This window comes from Bos indicus, chromosome 16 (assembly GCF_029378745.1).
Source record: "Bos indicus isolate NIAB-ARS_2022 breed Sahiwal x Tharparkar chromosome 16, NIAB-ARS_B.indTharparkar_mat_pri_1.0, whole genome shotgun sequence".
Lineage (NCBI taxonomy): Eukaryota > Metazoa > Chordata > Mammalia > Artiodactyla > Bovidae > Bos > Bos indicus.
Window position 1 is genome coordinate 55143620 of NC_091775.1, and position 22735 is coordinate 55166354.

A 22735-nucleotide genomic window follows, 5' to 3' on the forward strand; every position below is an offset into this window, starting at 1 on the left:
ATAATACTTCAGGTTTTCATTGTGCCTCTACTTGTATTTACCCTGAATCCCAATTATTTCGATTCATGCTGTAGCTGATACCATTTTCAGATAGCTTTACCATGATGATATTTTTAATAAAAATATCTGTAAATTTATTTTTTGAAATGTAAAATACTTTTTTGTGTGTACACCTGACTTTCATGTAGGAGCATTTTTTCAAATTTACTATTCGTTGTAACTGCAGTAACAGGATGGAGGCTGTGTTGCTCCACATGACAGTCTTCTTCCCATAGACTAAATGATCATCTGAAAGTCTTCCCCAAATAAAGTTTGGAGTCAACTTTCAGGCTCTTGGTAACCACTTCTCAGTGGGACATGAATTAAACAAAGAAGTGGATGTATCTGAATGTACTAGTGGTTGAGATGCTTGTTACTGAAACCAGTAGGGGAAAAGCTACAGCTTTGTGCCCAGTGAACCCACAGTATCAAAAGGAACAACTGAAGGGCTTCCACCCTTGCCAGTGCATAGATCTTGGCCTTGACTAGGTTCTTCTGAAGGGCTGGGAGACAGTCTATGGTGTGCTCACATTTGCCCTGAAATGGGTGCTTTGTTGCTTGGCATTTTCCACAGGATTCCTTTTGGCGAAGAGTCAGGATGAATGTCCCAACCCCACCCAGACTCCTGGACCTCTCAAGAACAAGCCTGCTGAGGGAGGAGGACTCAGTCATTTCTGCTTTGGAGTTTCTACCCACGGAGCTCTTCCCACCCCTCTTCATGGAAGCATCCCAAGGGGGACACATTGAGACTCTGAAGGCCATGGTGCAAACCTGGCCCTTTGTCCTCCTGCCTCTGGGGGCCCTGATTGACCTGCCTCATGTGGGACCCCTACAAGCAGTGCTGGAAGCACTTGACGTCCTTCTTGCCCAGAAGGTTCCCTCAAGGTGAGCCTGACTTGGGGAACCTGGTAAAATCCTGGGTGTCCCAGAGAAGACAGCTGGGGTGAGGGAATGTGGGTGCAAAGGAATGGACCAGAGGGTTCTGAAGATGGAAATGAAGAAGGCCTGTCTCATTAAGGGAAGTGCCTCTGGAAGCATAAGAGTGCCTGTAATGAACAGGAGCCTGAAATATCATGTACTTCTCCTCTTAGTGATCCTTAAAGTTACTAGAAGTGAAGATTCAGAAAGGACAAGAAAAGAAAGCGAGATGGAAGAAAGTCAGAGAGGAAAGAGGGCAAGACAGCAGGTGACATCAGTAATCTGAAATTACAGCGGAGGAGAGCAGTGTGAGCTTAATTTTTGTGGCTATTTTTTCTTTCTGGGTGGATTTTAATGCATCTCTACCAATCTCCTTTTTCTCTATAGGAGGTGCAAACTGCAGGTGCTAGATTTGCAGGACACTGGTCATAAACTCTGGAGCATGTGGTCTGGAGCCAACAATCATGGATGTACAAGCTCAGGAAGAGCACCAGTGATTGAACCCAGCTCGATAACAAAGCAGCACTTGGTGCCATTGAGGGTTTTCACAGACCTTTCCCTGAAAAAAAGGACCTTGAAAAACTTCCTCACCTACCTTCTCCAGTGGGTGGAGCAGAGAAAAGCTTCCATACATCTGTGCTGTAAGAAGCTGAAGATCTTTTCAATGTCAATGGAAAATATTGTGAAGGTCCTGAGCTTGGTGCAGCTGGACTGTATCCAGGAGGTGCAGGTGAATTGCACCTGGCATCTGTCCACCCTGGCCACTTTTGCTCCTTTCCTGGGCCACATGAGTAATCTTCAAAGACTCGTTCTCTTCCCTATCCATTTGTCTGCCTTTAGGAAGCACGAGCAGGATCACGTTGTGCAAATTACCTCCCAGTTCCTGAGGCTGGGCCACCTCTGGGATCTTCATCTGGAGTCTCCCTCCTTTCTTGAAGGCTGCCTGGACCAGATGCTCAGGTGAGTGTGCACCACTGTCTGGGTAACACTGAACATAACATTAGAATGTCAAAGTCACTGTCACTGAAGGGTGGTGTCCCATGACCATGGAAATAAAGATTGCCTGCTAAACTGTTATAGTGGCTCTTGAAAGGGACACCTTGCTGTGAAGGTATAGATTATTGACTGGGATGTTTGGATCTGGCCCTGGAGGGTTTGTAATTTCTTCATTCAGCAAAGGTGTTTATGTTCAAATGACTTCAAAATAGAGGAAATAAAGGGGACTCTGTTGGGGAATCACATCAGAGCAGAGCATTTCTGAAGAGAAGCTCTATGTTCACCAGGATTGTGGCCACAATGAGCTTGTCTTAAACTATCTGTCTGTATAACTTGTTTTTTTGTGCTCCAGACAAGGTAATTAATATAAGGGAAAGTGATGATTCTGGAGATTATGTTAATCCAGCTGAGCCAAATGGATAATAAAAAGTGATGGAAAGTTTGTAGATGATCCAGGAATGTAAGTGAGCCCATTAGCCTGGCATCACATTTGATGTTGTAGAATCTTGTGTAAGTGTATTCTTTATGAAGTTCTCTCTAGATCCACACCTGGCCAAAGATATAGGCATCTGGAGCCCAAAGTTGGACTGAAGGAATCCCTAGATTAAATAATTTTTTATTTCATCCACCTAGCAATAAAATTCAGTGATGACCACCCTTGATCGAGGCTCTGTGTCAGGCTCTCCTCTGAGCATGTTCTAGTGCCTTCCATTATACTCATTCATCCTCATAAGGAAGTGGAGTATGTTGTATTCTGCTTGATAGATGAGGGAGAGAACTTTCAAGATTCTATGAATTGACTCAATCACATAGTGAAGGTAACAGGACTGAGCCTAGATTGAGACTGGGCAATCAGTGTATTGACCCTCATCAGATGGTCAGACTTAACTTTTGCCCTGAAGAAACCATTTGCTATCACATGTAGCCACCATGGGGCTTCCCGGGTGGCACTAGTAGTAAAGAACCCGCCTGCCAGTGCAGGAGACACAAGAGACTCGGATCGGATTCCTGGGTCAGGAAGGTACCCTGGAGAAGGAAACAACAACCCACTCCAGTATTCTTGCCTGAAAATGCCATGGACAGAAGAGCCTGGTGGGCTACAGTCCACAGTGTTGCCAAGAGTCAGACTCGGCTTAGCAACTGAGTACCACACCACCGTGTAGCCACCTGGCACCCAGTTTCCAAGAACTAATTGTTTGGTTTCTCCCCAGGTGCCTGAAGACCACTTTGCACAACCTCTCAATAACCAATTGCTGACTTACGGAATCTGACTTGATCCACTTGTCCCAGTGCCCGAACATCTGTCAGCTAAAAAGCCTGGAAATTGTTGGTGTCACCATGACTGATTTTAGTCCTGAACTGCTCCAAGTTCTGCTGGAGAAAGTTGCAGCCACCATCCAGGAACTGTACTTAGACCAGTGTGGGATCATGGACTCCCAGTTTGAGGCCATCCTGCCTGCCCTAAACCGTTGCTCCCAGCTCAGTTCCTTCAGCCTATGTGGGAACCTTCTCTCCATGGCTGTCATGGAGAAGATGCTGTGACACACCACTGGGCTGCCCTGTTTAAGTCAGGAGTGGTATCCAGCCCCTCAGGAGAGTTACAGCCCTCAGTGTGTCCCCCTGGAAGGCAGACTTGCTCACCTTCAGACTCAGCTGTTAGAGATTCTGAGAGACTTAGGCCAGCCCAGGATCATCAGGATTTTCCTAAGTCCCTGTCCGCACAATGGTGAAGACTTATGTTGTCATGTGGAGCCCATTATATATAGCTATAGTACCCCTGCCTTGATGGTTGTCTCTATGAAAAGCTTTCTTCTGGGCACTTGGAAACAGAAATCTAGGACATGTGTACTTCATAACATGAAAATCTATGGTTTCAGACATCAGCTCAATGTGAATGGGCAAAGAAAAGATGATCCAGCGGAAGTTCAAGATTGTAAGGGGAAATGTAGACTCTGGAAAATGATGGCACTTTCAATGACATGGGTTAAATAGCATAAGAATACAGAATGTAATTTTCTGAGTATACTGAAATGGTCAGAAATAAAGAAATCTTCAGTATATATGGACTGGTGCCCTCCAGGATACAGAATCATTTTCTCTGTTTTCACCTCAAGATATTTAGTTACTGATGAAAGAAAATGCAATGAATTATCCATTATCTGAAACCTTACTATTCCCACTAGTTCTCCATTCTGTCTTGGATTCAGCATTTATACAAAGCTACCAAAGAATTATAGTTCACCTAAGCTGCTTTAGCAGCCAGCACAGGGAGGAGCAAGGGAAAGAGTCCAGTCCTCTCTCTAGAGATAGACATTCTGAGCCTCCAGACTCCTAGGTTACCTGCTGGTACATGAGACCAGGTGACATGAACTAACATGGTGAGCAGGACTGTAGATTTTAGCATGCTATAAACATTTGCTGTAATGTACATGTTCATTTAGTACAAATATTTGTGCTGTGATTTATATAAATAAGATCCATCTTTCAAAACTGTAAAAAAAGTTGAGTACTTAAAAAAATGCATGAAAGGCCCCATGGATTGTAACCTGCCAGGCTCCTCTGCCTATGGAATTCTCCATGCAAGACTACTAGAGTGTGTAGCCATTCCCTTCTTCAGGGGTTCTTCCCCACCCAGGGATCAAACCCTGGTCTCTTGCACTGCAGGCAGATTCTTTACTGCCTGAGGTACCAGGGAAGTCCCAGATAGAGGAGCCTGGTGGGTCCTCTGGGGTCCCATAGAGTTGGACAGGACTGAGCGATTAACATGAGGAAATAAATGAGAAAACTGTTTTTAAAAACTAAATTATAATACTAGGTAGTTCTCTGACTAATGCACGTGGATAATTTTATAAAATGCTTGAGTTCGTTTGGAGCCACCAAAGAAAATAAATTATTTTAATAATCATTCAAAAAGAACAGTTTCTTCTTTAAAAACTAATTAGAATAGGGACCTCCATGTTGGTCTAGTGGCCAAGACTCCATGTTCCCAATGAAGGGGCCCCGATTGGATCCCTGGGCAGGGAATTAGATCCCACATGCTGCAACTAAGGGTTCCCGTGCTGCAACTAAAGATGGATCCTGCATGCCACAATGGAGTTGGATGGACTGTCCTGAATGCCACAACCAGACCTGGAGCAGCCAAATAAATAAATGAATAAATAAATGTTTTTAAATTAAATAAGTCAAAATAAAAATCTGAGCCATGTGATTCCAATAACTATTTTTTAAATTTAATTTTATTTTTTAACTTTACAATATTGTATCGGTTGTGCCACACATAAAAATGAATCCACCACAGGTATACATGTGTTCCCCATCCTGAACCCTCCTCCCTCCCCATACCATCCCTCTGGGTCGTCCCAGTGCACCAGCCCCAAGCATCCAGTATCATGCATCGAACCTGGACTAGCGACTCGTTTCATATATGATATTATACATGTTTCAATGCCATTCTCCCAAATCTCCCCACCCTCTTCCTCTCCCACAGAGTCCAAAAGACTGTTCTATACATCAGTGTCTCTTTTGCTGTCTCGTATACAGGATTATTGTTACTATCTTTCTAAATTCCATGTATATGCATTAGTATACTGTATTGGTATTTTTCTTTCTGGCTTACTTCACTCTGTATAATAGGCTCCAGTTTCATCCACCTCATTAGACCTGATTCAAATGCATTCTTTTTAATGGCTGAGTAATACTCCATTGTGTATATGTACCACAGCTTTCTTATCCATTCATCTGCTGATGGGCATTTAGGTTGCTTCCATGTCCTGGCTATTATAAACAGTGTTGCGACGAACATTGGGGTACATGTGTCTCTTTCAATTCTGGTTTCCTCAGTGTGTATGCCCAGCAGTGGGATTGCTGGATCATAAGGCAGTTCTATTTCCAGTTTTTAAAGGAATCTCCACACTGTTCTCCATAGTGGCTGTACTAGTTTGCATTCCCACCAACAGTGTAAGAGGGTTCCCTTTTCTCCACACCCTCTCCAGCATTTATTGCTTGTAGACTTTTGGATCACAGCCATTCTGACTGGCGTGAAATGGTACCTCATAGTGGTTTTGATTTGCCTTTCTCTGATAATGAGTGATGTTGAGCATCTTTTCATGTGTTTGTTAGCCATCTGTATGTCTTCTTTGGAGAAATGTCTATTTAGTTCTTTGGCCCATTTTTTGATTGGGTCATTTATTTTTCTGGGATTAAGCTGCAGGAGTTGCTTGTATATTTTTGAGATTAGGTGTTTATCAGTTGCTTCATTTGCTATTATTTTCTCCCATTCTGAAAGCTGTCTTTTCACCTTGCTTATAATTTCCTTTGTTGTGCAGAATCTTTTAAGTTTAATTAGGTCCCATTTGTTTATTTTTGCTTTTATTTCCAATATTCTGGGAGGTGGGTCATAGAGGATTCTGCTGTGATGTATGTCGGAGAGTGTTTTGCCTATGTTCTCCTCTAGAAGTTTCATAGTTTCTGGTCTTATGTTTAGATCTTTAATCCATTTTGAGTTTATTTTTGTGTATGGTGTTAGAAAGTGTTCTAGTTTCATTCTTTTACAAGTGGTTGACCAGTCCTACTCAAACTCTTCCAGAAAATTGCAGAGGAAGGTAAACTTCCAAACTCATTCTATGAGGCCACCATCACCCTAATACCAAAACCTGACAAAGATCCCACAAAAAAAGAAAACTACAGGCCAATATCACTGATGAACATGGATGCAAAAATCCTTAACAAAATTCTAGCAATCAGAATCCAACAACACATTAAAAAGATCATACACCATGACCAAGTGGGCTTTATCCCAGGGATGCAAGGATTCTTCAATATCTGCAAATCAATCAATGTAATACACCACATTAACAAATTGAAGGATAAAAACCATATGATTATCTCAATAGATGCAGAGAAAGCCTTTGACAAAATTCAACATCCATTTATGATCAAAACTCTCCAGGAAGCAGGAATAGAAGGAACATACCTCAACATAATAAAACCTATCTATGACAAACCCACAGCAAACATTATCCTCAATGGTGAAAAATTGACAGCATTTCCTCTAAAGTCAGGAACAAGACAAGGGTGCCCACTTTCACCACTACTATTCAACATAGTTTTGGAAGTTTTGGCTACAGCAATCAGAGCAGAAAAAGAAATAAAAGGAATCCAAATTGGAAAAGAAGAAGTAAAACTCTCACTATTTGCAGATGACATGATCCTCTACATAGAAAACTCTAAAGACTCCACCAGAAAATTACTAGAACTAATCAATGAATATAGTAAAGTTGAAGGATATAAAATCAACATACAGAAATCCCTTGCATTCTTATACACTAATAATGAGAAAATAGAAAGAGAAATTAAGGAAACAATTTCATTCACCATTGCAACGAAAAGAATAAAATACTTAGGAATATATCTACCTAAAGAAACTAAAGACCTATATACAGAAAACTATAAAACACTGGTGAAAGAAATCAAAGAGGACACTAATAGATGAAGAAATATACCATCTTCATGGATTGGAAGAATAAATATAGTGAAAATGAGTATACTACCCAAAGCAATTTATATATTCAATGCAATCCCTATCAAGCTACCAACGGTATTCTTCACAGAGATAGAACAAATAATTTCATGATTTGTATGGAAATACAAAAAAACCTCAACTAGCCAAAGCAATCTTGAGAAAGAAGAATGGAACTGGAGGAATCAACCTGCCTGACTTCAGGCTCTACTACAAGCCACAGTCATCAAGACAGTATGGTACTGGCACAAAGACAGAAATATTGATCAATGGAATAAAATAGAAAGCCCAGAGATAAATCCACGCACATATGGACACCTTATCTTTGACAAAGGAGGCAAGAATACACAATGGATTAAAGACAATCTCCAATAACTTTAAAAAATATTTAGAATAGCAAAATTTCAGAGCTGGAAGAATTACAATTGTGTTTTTAAAAATGCATTTTATATTTTAGAGAAGTTTTATCTTCTATCTAAAACTGAGCAGAAAGTAAGGGACTTCCTATGTAAATCCTGCCCTCAGCACATGCATAGCCTTCTGAGCTATCAACATTCCCCACTGGATTGGTATATTTGTTATCAATGATGAACCTACATTGATGTATCATTATCCCCCCTACATATATAGTTTATATTGAGGTTCCTTCTTGGTGTTGTGCATTCTCTGAGTTTTGTCAAGTACATAATGACATTGTAGAATCACACAGAGTGTTTGCTCTGCCTATTTATCCCTCCTCCACCTCAACCCGGAGAAAAATCTGATTATGTCACCATTCTCAGAGTTTGCCTTTTGCAAATTTTTTTTTTGCAAAAAAATATTCATAAAAAAAATAATTGTCATGTAGTTGGACTCACTTATGTAGCCTTTTCAGATTGGTTCTTTCACTTAGTAATAGACATTGAGGATACCTCCATGTCTTTTCATGGTTTGATACCATTTCATTGTTTGAATATATCACAGTTCACTGGTTCTTTCACCTTTTGAAGGACATCTTGGCTTCTTTCAAGTTTTGGCAACAATGAATAAAGCTGCTATAAGCTTCCATATGTATGCTTTTTTTGTATGGACAGAATGGACTGATACCAAGGAGTGAAACTGTTGGATTGTAGGATAAGAGTACATATTAAAATTATTTTTTTCTTGACAATCCCCCCTGTTAGACAGATACCTTTCCATGAAGAGTAGGAACAGTGTCTCTACTACCCTATGGTCCATATCAGACCACAAGGCTGTTAAGGTAGTAAATAATTACAACTGCATGATCCCTGGAAAGCTTTATCATCAGTTTATGGTCAAATGTTATTTTTTATTGAAAAGTCGATTTGGGGAAGATCAATGTCATATTATTGAATACCAGCCTTTGACTGTGTGGATCACAATAAATTGGAAAATTCTGAAAGAGATGGGAATACCAGACCACCTGACCTGTCTCTTGAGAAACCTATATGAAGGTCAGGAAGCAACAGTTAGAACTGGACATGTAGCAACAGACTGGTTCCAAATAGGAAAAGGAGTACGTCAAGGCTGTATATTGTTACCCTGCTTATTTAACTTATATGCAGAGTACATCATGAGAAACGCTGGGCTGGAAGAAGCACAAGTTGGAATCAAGATTGCCAGGAGAAATGTCAATAACCTCAGATATGCAGATGACACCACCCTTATGGCAGAAAGTGAAGAGGAACTAAAGAGCCTCTTGATGAAAGTGAAAGAGGAGAGTGAAAAAGTTGGCCTAAATCTCAACATTCAGAAAACTAAGATCATAGCATCTGTTCCCACCACCTCATTGGGAATAGATGGGGAAGCAGTGGAAACAGTGTCAGACTTTGTTTCTTGGGGCTCCAAAATCACTGCAGATGGTGATTGCAGCCATGAAATCAAAAGACGCTTACTCCTTGGAAGGAAAGTTATGACCAACCTAGATAGCATATTCAAAAGCAGAGACAATTTGAATCAGTTCTAATGAGGTGGATGAAACTGGAGCCTATTATACAGAGTGAAGTAAGCCAGAAGGAAAAACATAAATACAGTATACTAACACATATATATGGAATTTAGAAAGATGGTAACAATAACCCGGTGTACGAGACAGCAAAAGAGACACTGATGTTAATTAGGTCCCATTTGTTTATTTTTGCTTTTATTTCCAATATTCTGGGAGGTGGGTCATAGAGGATCCTGCTGTGATGTATGTCGGAGAGTGTTTTGCCTATGTTCTCCTCTAGGAGTTTTATAGTTTCTGGTCTTACGTTTAGATCTTTAATCCATTTTGAGTTTATTTTTGTGTATGGTGTTAGAAAGTGGTCCAGTTTCATTCTTTTACAAGTGGTTGACCAGATTTCCCAGCACCACTTGTTAAAGAGATTGTCTTTAATCCATTGTATATTCTTGCCTCCTTTGTCGAAGATAAGGTGTCCATATGTGCGTGGATTTATGTCTGGGCTTTCTATTTTATTCCATTGATCAATATTTCTGTCTTTGTGCCAGTACCATACTGTCTTGATAACTGTGGCTTTGTAGTAGAGCCTGAAGTCAGGTAGGTTGATTCCTCCAGTTCCATTCTTCTTTCTCAAGATCGCTTTGGCTATTCGAGGTTTTTTGTATTTCCATACAAATTGTGAAATTATTTGTTCTAGCTCTGTGAAGAATACTGTTGGTAGCTTGATAGGGAGCTTCTGCACATCAAAGGAAACTATTAGCAAGGTGAAAAGACAGCCTTCAGAATGGGAGAAAATAATAGCAAATGAAGCAACCGACAAACAACTAATCTCAAAAATATACAAGCAACTCCTACAGCTCAACTCCAGAAAAATAAACGACCCAATCAAAAAATGGGCCAAAGAACTAAATAGACATTTCTCCAAAAAAGACATACAGATGGCTAACAAACACATGAAAAGATGCTCAACATCACTCATTATCAGAGAAATGCAAATCAAAACCACTATGAGGTACCATTTCACACCAGTCAGAATGGCTGCGATCCAAAAGTCTACAAATAATAAATGCTGGAGAGGATGTGGAGAAAAGAGAACCCTCTTACACTGTTGGTGGGAATGCAAACTAGTACAGCCACTATGGAGAACAGTGTGGAGATTCCTTAAAAAACTGGAAATAGAACTGCCTTATGATCCAGCAATCCCACTGCTGGGCATACACACTGAGGAAACCAGAAGGGAAAGAGACACGTGTACCCCAATGTTCATCGCAGCACTGTTTATAATAGCCAAGACATGGAAGCAACCTAGATGTCCATCAGCAGATGAATGGATAAGAAAGCTGTGGTACATATACACAATGGAGTATTACTCAGCCATTAAAAAGAATACATTTGAATCAGTTCTAATGAGGTGGATGAAACTGGAGCCTATTATACAGAGTGAAGTAAGCCAGAAGGAAAAACATAAATACAGTATACTAACGCATATATATGGAATTTAGAAAGATGGTAACAATAACCCGGTGTACGAGACAGCAAAAGAGACACTGATGTATAGAACGGTCTTATGGATTCTGTGGGAGAGGGAGAGGGTGGGAAGATTTGGGAGAATGGCAATGAAACATGTAAAGTATCATGTGGGAAACGAGTTGCCAGTCCAGGTTCGATGCATGATGCTGGATGCTTGGGGCTGGTGCACTGGGACGGCCCAGAGGGATGGTATGGGGAGGGAGGAGGGAGGAGGGTTCGGGATGGGGAACACATGTATACCTGTGGCGGATTCATTTTGATATTTGGCAAAACTAATACAATTATGTAAAGTTTAAAAATAAAATAAAATTGGAGAAAAAACAAACAAAAAAAAAAGAAATGCACACTCAACTAAATAAAAAATGACTCTAGTCTTATTTAACAGGGTAAATAATTGAAAAAACAATGGTTATTCACATTATATTAAAAAAAAAAAAAAAAAGAGACACTGATGTATAGAACAGTCTTATGGACTCTGTGGGAGAGGGAGAGGGTGGGAAGATTTGGGAGAATGGCAATGAAACATGTAAAATATCATGTAGGAAACGAGTTGCCAGTCCAGGTTCGATGCACGATGCTGGATGCTTGGGGCTGGTGCACTGGGATGGCCCAGAGGGATGGTATGGGGAGGGAGGAGGGAGGAGGGTTCGGGATGGGGAACACATGTATACCTGTGGCGGATTCATTTTGATATTTGGCAAAACTAATACAATTATTTAAAGTTTAAAAATAAAATAAAATTAGAAAAAAAAAAAAAAAAAGCAGAGACATTACTTTGCCAACAAAGGTCTGTCTAGTCAAGGCTTTGGTTTTTCCAGTGGTCATGTATAGATGTGAGAGTTGGACTGTGAAGAAGGCTGAGCACCAAAGAATTGATGCTTTTGAACTGTGGTGTTGGAGAAGACTCTTGAGAGTCCCTTGGACTGCAAGGAGATCCAATCAGTCCATTCTAAAGGAGATCAGTCCTGGGTGTTCATTGGAAGAACTGATGCTAAAGCTGGAACTCCAGTACTTTGGCCACCTCATGTGAAGAGTTGACTCACTGGAAAAGACCCTGATGCTGGGAGGGACTGGGGGCAAGAAGAGAAGGGGACGACAGAGGATGAGATGACTGGATGGATCACCGACTCGATGGACAAGAGTTTAAGTAAACTCTGGGAGTTGGCAATGGACAAGGAGGCCTGGCGTGCTGCAATTCATGGGGTCGCAGAGTCAGACACGACTGAGTGACTGAACTGAACTGAATATAAATATGTAAGATATAAAAGAAATAATACTGCAGTTAATATATATGTCCATGTGAATTACCTATAAAACAAAACTCCATGTGTTTTCCATGCTCCCAGTTATACAATAATGTCATAAGGATGTACTGTACAGTGTGGGGATAAAAATTACTAATACTATATCTTACATTTGAGTACTGCTAAAAGAGTAGGTCATAAAAGTTCTCACCACAAGAAAAAACTATAACTATGTGACATAATGGTTGTTAAGTATTTATCGTGATGATCATTTTTAAATATATATATCAAATTATTTACATATACACACAAAATAAATACAATGCTATATGTCAATTGTATTTTAATAAACATGGGAAAAAATGTAATCTGAGAAAATATGCCAAAAGAGAAACTAGAAAAAAAGAGACAAAGGTTTTACTATGAAAACAGTAACAAATATTTGTATTTCTGATTGATTCAGCTGCATAAACTGAAATGGCCAGCTGAGATGGAGCAGAGAAAGTGTTGCTGGGTGATCCTGTACTAATCTTCAACACTCAGACAAAACCAAGTGTGACTGGGTGGCATGGACGTGATTAAATACCAATTTAAGGAGGAAGGATCTGTCACCTAACTTTCTCATCAATAGAGGAAAACTACCCCTTATTTTTGGTAAACTTTCTTCCTAGATTAGCAGTATTCAAAGTTCTGGTCTCAAGACTCCTTTATATTCTTAAAATGTATTGAGGATCCTAAAGAGCTTTGTGTATGTGGGGTATGTCTATCAATATTAATCATATTAGTTAAAGTGGAAGGATGCTTAAAAACTCATTTATTAACTCAATTATGCATACCAATTCAAACCTATTTCATATTTTTACCAAAAGTGGTTATGTTTTACAAAAAAATGAGCATAATATAAAAGCCAATACAATATTGTAAAGTAATTAACCTCCAATTAAAATAAATAAATTTATATTTTTTAAAAAAGAGTCATACCTAAAAAAACTAACAATTTTATTGGGATGTAATTTAAATATTTTATAAAACATCCAGTTAATCTCACCTGGTGGCTCAGATGGTAGAGTCCACCTGCTATGCAAGATACACAGGTTCAATCCCTGGGTTGTGACGATCTTCTGGATAAGGGAATGGGAACCCACTCCAGTATTCTTGCCTGGAGAATTTCATGGACAGAGGAGCCTGGTGGGCTACAGTCCTTGGGGTCATTAAGAGTTGGACACATAAATTTGGTCACATAAAGACTAACACACACACATACAATTTATATATTTTACAAAATATACACTTAAAGTATGCAATTCAATGTTTTTCAGTATACTTACAGAACTCCATAGCTGTCACCAAAATCTTAGAACATTTTTATCACCCCCAAAGAAACTCTATACCCACTAAGAGCAATGCCCCATTTTCTCACAAATGTCTCAGGTCTTGACAGCCTCTGATGTACCTTCTGACTTCACGAATTTCCCCACTTCCACTGACATTCACGTGATGGTCTGTCAGTCAGTCCTTTCCAACAATTAGGATGTCCGACAGCTCAGTGGAGGGGATCCTTCTGAGTCTCCTGCTTGAGGGAATCTACCAATCACTCACTTCCTGGAAGAGGGCAGTCTCTACTCCCTGGCTCAGATCAGAGTTTACCAGCTTAAAAAGAGGGAAAAGGGCAGTGGCATTTATATTTTCTGTGAAGATTTTTTGAAGAAGTGGATGATAAGTGCCCTTTCAATGGATGTTCAACCAACAGAGATGTTTATGATTATTATTGATACTAATCTCACTCTACGGTACCTCATGAATAAAGAATTGAAGAACTGGTTATTAAAAGTCTATTTAGTACAATCCAGCTGAACTCATTTTAATGCAAAGACCTTGATACCCAGAGTAGAAATGTAGTAAATGAAATCTTTTCAAAATATACCAAGGTGGAGAACACCCTTAAGAGAATCTCAGCTTTGGCAGCCAGTGGTGCAGAAATATTTGGGCATCGCTCTGAATGGGGGAAAGAAAGGTATGGAGAATTCGTTGGAGTTGAGGGAGATTCTCACTTTATGTCTTGAAATTTCAAAAGGATCACTGTGTGGAACCCAATGTGGCAGTCACCACTGAAAATAGTAGACAAACACCAAATATAGCTTCTGAATTCTTAGGGAAAAGGTGGTGAAATTTGTGAGCATGCTAAATATGAGGAGAAAAACAGAATTTTATTTCTATTCTTAATTGCATTGCCTCAATCAGAAATTGCATTAAACTTAGCTAAGTGTGAAGAAGCAATCATTATCAAAATATACTTGGGGGAATTCCCAGGTTGTCCAGTGGTTAAGAATCCACCTTCTAATGCAGGGGACATAGGTTTGATCCCTGGTCAGGAACTAAGATCCCACCTGCTGTGGGGCAATTAAGTCTGTGTGCCAAAATGATGGGCTTGCACATGTAAGACTGCACATGTAATATCCTGCATTCTACCACTAAGACTCAATACAGTCAAATAAATAAACATTTTTTAAATATATGTACATGGAAAGGGCCAATGGGATTATGGCTGGGTTCCCAGGATCCCTGGAAAATGGCTGCTGCTAATTGCCAATTGGGAAGCATCTCCTGTGGGAAGAATCTAGAAGAAAATATGTCCTGGTAACAGCTGCCATGATGAGGATAGGGCTATTTGCAACTGACTCTTGTTTATGTCTCCCCTGGCTCCAAGTTCCCAAAGATCCCACACTATTCATCCTCAGTGGCTCTCAGGCTTGGAAAGGTACGAGTTCCCAGGATTGGATGACTCACTCTCCACTCACACTCTCATAGTTAGTGTTTTTAAGTAAATTTGCTGAGTTGATCCCATCCTTATGGGAAGTAAGGAGCTCAAAATTAACACTGTCTCCTCATAGTTACTCCCTTCAAATTTCTAGACTCCATCCAGAGAAAAAATTTAATCTTGATCTTACAAAATAGGAATAAAATATTTTACACTGTTTGGGTCATTCACTGGGTACTTTTAGATATGTGAGTGCCTGCTAAATCACTTCAGCCATGTCCAACTCATTGCAATGCTGCCAGGCTCCTCTGTCCATGGGATTCTCCATGCAAGAATACTGGAGTGGATTGCCATTTCCTTTTCCAAAGGATCTTCCTGATTCCAGTGATTGAACCCACATCTCTTATGTCTCCTGCATTGTCAGGAGTGTTCTTTAACACTTGCAGATACACTCAGCTGCCATTCTTAAGAAACCATTGTCTTTAGAAAGAGTTTTAATTCTGGGACATTTTGATTATTGCTTTTGGTAATTGTTTACTATTATTATTATTAGTCTCATTCAGGAAGACATTAAACTCTCCTTATTTCACATCTAGGACTACATGGGTACCTATTAGTAAAACCCAATCAATGTTTGTGGACTAAATCCAGAAATGATTCCTTGATTGCCATGACCCCCTGTCCCCCATTTTTTCTCTTTTTTGAATGAATATGTGGTTCTATCATTTCATCTAAATAAAGACAAATATACACTCAGGATTAACCTGATGGGCTGTGTGTGTGCTTAGTCTCTCAGTTGTGTCTGACTCTTTGTAACCCCATGGACTGTAGCACTCCAGACTCTTCTGTCCATGGGGATTCTCCAGGCAAGAATACTGGAGTGGGTTGCCATGTTCTCCTCCAGGGGATTTTCCCAACCCAAGGACTGAACCCGGGTCTCCCACATTGCAGGTGGATTCTTTACCATATGAGTCACCAGGGAAGCCCAATCTGATAGAATATAATTAGGTACAACTTCCTGATTGGAAGGTAGTAGTTGAAAAGACAGATAATGTGATTAGAAAGGTCTACAAAAGCCTTACCCCTTACCCAGTTACCCAGGAAAAGATGCAAAATTTCCTTGCTCTGTAGTCACTACCTGGGTTCTCCACAGAACTGAAGTCTGAATACCCTGCCAGTCACAGCAGAGCTGGTAAGATAACAGTCTAAGGACACCCAGGTCTCCCTTATGGTAATCTGGTCATGAATGATGGCATACAGTTAGGGATTTCAGGGAGATTTTCCTTTTTCTTCCTTTTCAATGAATAGATTTCAGGTTTTGGTTTTGCCTCTAAGGGTAACTTTACCTTTAATAATACTTTGATCTGCAATTTGATGTATATCATTTTTAAATACCTACACCAACTAGATTTACTTTTTAATGAAAAATCTCTATTTGGAACTTTATTTCTTGACATTTAAAATATTTAGTTTGTGCACAAATAACATTCATTTTAGTGGTATCTCCTTAATCTTTCCCAGCCAGTTTACTGTGGGAACTGAGGATGGAGGCTCTTTTGGCCCACATGACTCCCCTATTCCCATAGGTTAGGGCTGTAAGTGATGGTCTGAGAGTGTTCCCCCAAAACAGATTGTGATCAGGTTTCAGGCTCATAGTACCCACCTCCCAGTAAGACATGATTAAGCAAAGATATGGAAAAAATGGATAAGGTAGTGACTGATGTTTCCATCTCCATGGTACTTGTGAGACACTACTTGAGGTTCCAGAAATGGTAGACCTATGTCATTTTGTTAGGGGAAGCACACTGATTGAAACTGCCCACCCTGGCCATGCACCATAGTAACCATTTGCATGAGTTGTTTTACGACAGGAGGTCCTGGTAAGGAACATGGAACTAATAAGCCACCACCAACCAGAAGAGTTCAGGAAAGGTCAAAAGGAGACACCATATGTCCGACCACCTCCCAGAATCCTTCTCTCTGGCATCCATCTTGGCTGAACAAGGCATGCACCACCAGGAAGGACTCTGAGTCAGAATGATTGGCTAAAGACAACCAGGAAATTAATCCATCACCATAAAACCTAAGACCACAAACCATGTGGCAGAGCAGTTCTCCTGGGTTCCCTTACCCTACTGCTCTCCGCCCAGGCTCCCTTTCCCAGTAAAATCTCTTGCTTTGTCAGCATATGTGTTTCCTCTGACAATTCATTTCCAAGTGTTAGACAAGAGCCCAGTTTCAGGCCCTGGAAGGTGTTCCCTTTCCTGCAACAATTTTGTCAACAGAGCCCAGAGTATAACTTGTGTAAACTAAGGCTCTTCCACTACTGCCAGAGGAGTAACTATGGCCACAATTTGGTTCTTCTGCAGTGTGAGGAGACACATGAAGGTCACGCTTGGCCTGAGAAGAATGATTTATTCCCTAAAAATACTCATGGGATTCCTTTTGGAGTAGAGTCAGCACGAGTGTCTGGAACCCTCTCAGACTCCTGGACCTGGCAGCAATGAGCCTGTGGAGGGACGAGGCCTCAGCTATCTCCCCTTTTGAGTACCTGCCCACTGAGCTCTTCCTACCACTGTTTATTTCAGCCTCCTTTGGGAGACACAGTGAGACCCTGAAGGCCATGGTGCAAGCCTGGTCCTATGTCTGCCTGCCTCTGGGGGATAGTCTGATGTAGTTGTTTCACAGAGGGAACCTACAAGCAGTGTTGGATGGGCTTGATGGCCTGCTTGCCCAGAAGGATCACCCCAGGTAAGTCTGATCCAAGTATCCTGGTAAGATCCTAAACATCCTGAAGAGATAGCTGGTGTCATAAGAGTGGATGGCCAAGGGATGGACCAGAGGCTTCTGATGAGGCTGATGAAGAAGCTCAGAGGCTTTGGCTATTGCTCAGTTCATTTTGAGAAATGCTTTCCAGCAGTGCAGGAGTGCCTAAGATGCAAGGGAACCTGAAAGTACATGTCCCGGCCTCCTCCTTAAGGGTACTAGCAGTAGAAAGCTAGAGAAAATGGAAGAAGAAAAGGAGATGGAGAAAGGTGAGGTGGAGAAGGAAAAAGAGGGCACGGCAGCAGATGATGTTAGGAATGTGAAGTAAAAGCACACATGGGAAGTTTGAGTGTTGCCTAAAATTCTGAGACTGTGATTTCATTCTATGTGAATCTTAAACCATTACACCCAATCTGCTATTTCTCCACAGGAGATGCAAACTGGAGAAGGGCCTTGGATGAGGAGGAAGTAAGTGGAAATCCTCATTCTGTCTGTATTACTGGGATTTTTTACAATGAGAATATTGCCCTGTACTCCTTGGGCATAATCAACAAAAGCATGGAAAACAAAAAAAGTTTTCTTTAATTGCTGAACCAAACCTGCTTGCTCACCACAAAGCAGTGAAATTAATATACTAACTGGGAATGGCAGAGAAAAGTGCAGGATTTACTACAGGAACTAAGAAAAGAACAGGGACAACCAGTTACTCAAAAGGACAAAATTTCCAGATGACTTTCAGGAAAAGACTTTTGAAGACAAGGTGAGGGAGAGTGTTGTGGAGAGCAGCTCCTGAACATTCTTCTGATTGGTTGGTGGTGATGTAATTAGAAGCCAACTTCATCAGCCTTCTTCTTCCAGCTGCTCTGTGGTCTACTCGATTCTGGTCAGCATGCAGTTAACTTCTTCCACATGGTGGGAGTTTCAGTATATACAAATGGCTCAAGAATATGGCTCAGAATATTATCTATAGCCCCTGAAGTGGTTTTAAAGATCCTTGAATTTGATTAATGGCTGCTGCTAAGTCACTTCAGTCGTGTCCGACTCTGTGCGACCCCATAGACAGCCTCCTACCAGACTCCTCTGTCCCTGGGATTCTCCAGGCAAGAACACTGGAGTGGGTTGCCATTTCCTTCTCCAATGCATGAAAGTGAAAAGTGAAAGTGAAGTCGCTCAGTCGTGTCCAACTCTTAGCGACCCCATGGACTGCAGCCTACCAGGCTCCTCCGTCCATGGGATTTTCCAGGCAAGAGTACTGGAGTGGGGTGCAATTGTCTTCTCCAGATTAATGGCTAAATTATTATCTGTTGCTTGATTGTTCCCCCCTGTTTCCCCATTTTCTCATATTTTCTGTTTATATTTATTCTTTGGAACTTGAGGAAGGCCTAGAAGCCTAAAGGTTCTCTACAAACAAGAGGCAGGAGGAGAACTTGGTGGAGGATCAGTCCAGGAATGCCCCGTAGGGTCCTGTTTTGTTACACTTTCATATACAATTTACATTGTGCACTGTATTGACCACAAGTGTTATTTCTTCCATATCCAACCTATTTGTGATATTGATAACCAACTAGTGTTGAATTTCCCAAGATTTGCATTTCAGTGCAAAATAACATTTGGTTATAAACTGACTTTAAAGGTTTTCAGGATGTTATACACCTTTACTGCTCATCAGGCTTCTTGTTCATCTGTGGGACCACAGGGTGAGAGAGTTCCTGCCTTTTATGGGATAATCTCTAACAGGTAAGATTGTCAAGGGAGAAAAATAATTGCAATACATACCCTTTTCATATAATCCAGCTATCTTTCTTTTTTTTTTTTTTTGTTTTAATGACACAGCTCAACTCCAGAAAAATAAATGACCCAATCAAAAAATGGGCCAAAGAACTAAATAGACATTTCTCCAAAAAAGACATACAGATGGCTAACAAACACATGAAAAGATGCTCAACATCACTCATTATCAGAGAAATGCAAATCAAAACCACTATGAGGTACCATTTCACACCAGTCAGAATGGCTGCGATCCAAAAGTCTACAAATAATAAATGCTGGAGAGGGTGTGGAGAAAAGGGAACCCTCTTACACTGTTGGTGGGAATGCAAACTAGTCCAGCCACTATGGAGAACAGTGTGGAGATTCCTTAAAAAACTGGAAATAGAACTGCCTTATGATCCAGCAACCCCACTGCTGGGCATACACACTGAGAAAACCAGAAGGGAAAGAGACACGTGTACCCCAATGTTCATCGCAGCACTGTTTATAATAGCCAAGACATGGAAGCAACCTAGATGTCCATCAGCAGATGAATGGATAAGAAAGCTGTGGTACATATACACAATGGAGTATTACTCAGCCATTAAAAAGAATACATTTGAATCAGTTCTAATGAGGTGGATGAAACTGGAGCCTATTATACAGAGTGAAGTAAGCCAGAAGGAAAAACATAAATACAGTATACTAATCCAGCTATCTTTCTCCTTGATATTTAATGAGTTTAAAACATGTCCACATAAAACGTGCACACAGATGCTTGTAGTGGCAAACCAAGGAAGCAACTAAGATGTCTCTCAGTAGATGAATGAATAAATAATGTCTGGTACATTCAAACAATTCAACATGAAACAGGAAAAGACACAGAACTTACATGTATATTACTAACTGAGAAGCCTGCCTACTGGACAATTCCAATTATATAACTTTCTGGAAAAAGCTTCCTTGATAGCTCAGTTGGTAAAGAATCCACCCACAGTGCAGGAGACCCCAGTTCGATTCCTGAGTTGGGAAGATTTGCTGGAGAAGGGATGGGCTACCCACTCCAGTATTCTTGGGCTTCCCTGGTGGCTCAACTGGTAAAGAATCCGCCTGCAATGTGGGAGATCTGGGTTTGATCCCCGGGTTGGGAAGATCCCCTGGAGAAGGGAAAGGCTCCCCACTCCAGTATTCTGGCCCGGAGCATTCCCTGGACTGTGCGCATGAATTGGTGGCCATATGTCAAAGGTGAGTCCCACTTTAGGTCCTGGGTGTGTTCTCCTTTCTATTGTAAGGAATAGAGGGTAAGCTAGAGGACTAAAATATCCTGGGGATTTCTGCTAGGAGGGAAAAAGTAGGCAAAGACCCATTTAATAGTGTCTTGCTATATGCCAAGTTGGGTGCCAAACTCTCAAGTGCATCATCTCATTGATTCCTAGAAAATTCCAGAACCTAGGTTTGTATCATTGTCTTCCTTCACACACACACACACAGAACAGAAAAACTGAGCTCTTGCCTGACACACCTTCTTTCCAATATCCCCTCTCTCCTTGAATCAGCATCACCAGTCCATGAAACCTCAGCAGACTGTTTTTCTGTGAATGCCCTCTGTTTAGGGTCAATGTGATGGTTAATTTTCTTGTGTAAATGTTCCTATGCAAAAAAAAAAAAAAGTGCTGGTAAAACATGAGTTCTGGTTGAAGATGTTTCTGGAAGAAATTAGCATTGGAAACAACTGAATGAAGAGATCTGCCCTTACCAATGTGGATGGGCATCATGCAGTCCTTGGGTTCTAAATGAAACAAGGAGGGAAAATTCTCTCCTCTCTCTCTTCTTACCCACAAACATTGAAGCTTCTGGCTCTCAAGTCTCCATGCTGTGAACCTTAAACAGTGGTCCCCTGCTTCTTTGGTCTTTGGTCTCAGACTTGGAGTAACACCATTACTTTACCTGATTTTGAGCCTTAATCCTCAGTCTGAATTATAGCACTGGCATCTCAGGTTGTCTAGGTTACAGATAGCAGACTGTGGGACTTTTCAGACTGTGTAACCAAGCAAGTCCATTAGCATAACAAAAGTCTTCCTATATATATCTGTATATACAGGTGACCCTAGAAAACACTGGTTTGAAATGCTCAGATTGACTTACACACAAACATGTTTCAAGAGTAAATGTCATTATACAGGATATAGTTGGTGGAATTCAGGGATGTGGAAATGAGGAAATGGAGGGTAGACAATAAATTATATGAAGATTTTCATCTGAGCATGGGTAGCACCCCTCACTGACACATTGTTTAACAATCAGCTGTACAGTATTTTTTACTCAGAAGAACCCTAACAACTACAGTGTCTTACCACAGACAAGGAAGCAATCCTTTCAGTGTTTTGACTGATATCTGGGGTCAAAGCACGCTATTCTCATCTTCCTTAATGGGGAGATACTGAAGGTTCCATGGGATTTAAGTTAGTCTTCCATTAATATAATCTAGTCCCCAAAGATGTAATTTTTAATGAGATATACAAAAACCATGTTACATGCCTGTATAGTTTTAGTTTTTTGTTCAGAGAAATTTGTATAACTTCACTGGTCCAACTAGAATAATTCAAGGACTACTACTCACTGGGGTAATTGGTTGGTGAGGTACAGAGGCTCAGCTTATCTACAGTGCAGATGACCACTTCCAGAACTGTGAACAATGCCTTGTGGAAAAAAGCCCTTTCCCAACACACAGAAGGGCCAAGAACTGAGACTTATAGACCTATCAGGAGAAACATGGGGACTACTCATGTCCAAGATCAAGGACTGAGTCAGCAATGAGGGCCCTGCCAAGAACTCTTCACTCCAATGGCTCATTGGACACTGAGTATGTTCACCCTTCTGTATATTAACCAATTGGACAGACATAGGAATATGTAAGGAGGTAAGAGATGCCCCTTAAGTCTCAACATTCAAAAAACTAAGATCATTTAGTTGGAATGGCATCCAGGCCCATCACTTCATGGTAAATAGATGGGGAAAAAGTGGAAGCAGTGACAGGTTTTATGTTCTTGAGCTTCAAATTCACTGTGGACAGTGACTGCAGCCATGAAATTAAAAGACTCTTGTTCTTTGGAAGGAAAGCTATGGCAAATTAGTGTATTAAAAATCAAAGACATCACTTTGCTGACAAATGTCTGCATAGTCAAAGCTATGGTTTTTCCAGTAGTCATGTATGGATGTGAGAGTTGAACCTTACAGAAGGCTGAACGCCAGTGAATTGATGCTTTCAAACTGTG

At 40.7% G+C, this 22735-nt stretch overlaps 1 protein-coding gene across 1 annotated transcript; it reads left to right on the forward strand.

Annotated features, from left to right (window-relative positions):
• The first annotated feature begins 637 nt into the window (after positions 1 to 637).
• Positions 638 to 17622, forward strand: LOC109570178 (PRAME family member 8-like). The gene is given in 4 exon segments (XM_070767682.1): positions 638 to 924; positions 1345 to 1917; positions 3165 to 3679; positions 17447 to 17622. Coding segments are annotated over 4 exon segments (1551 nt in total).
• Positions 17623 to 22735: the final 5113 nt, after the last annotated feature.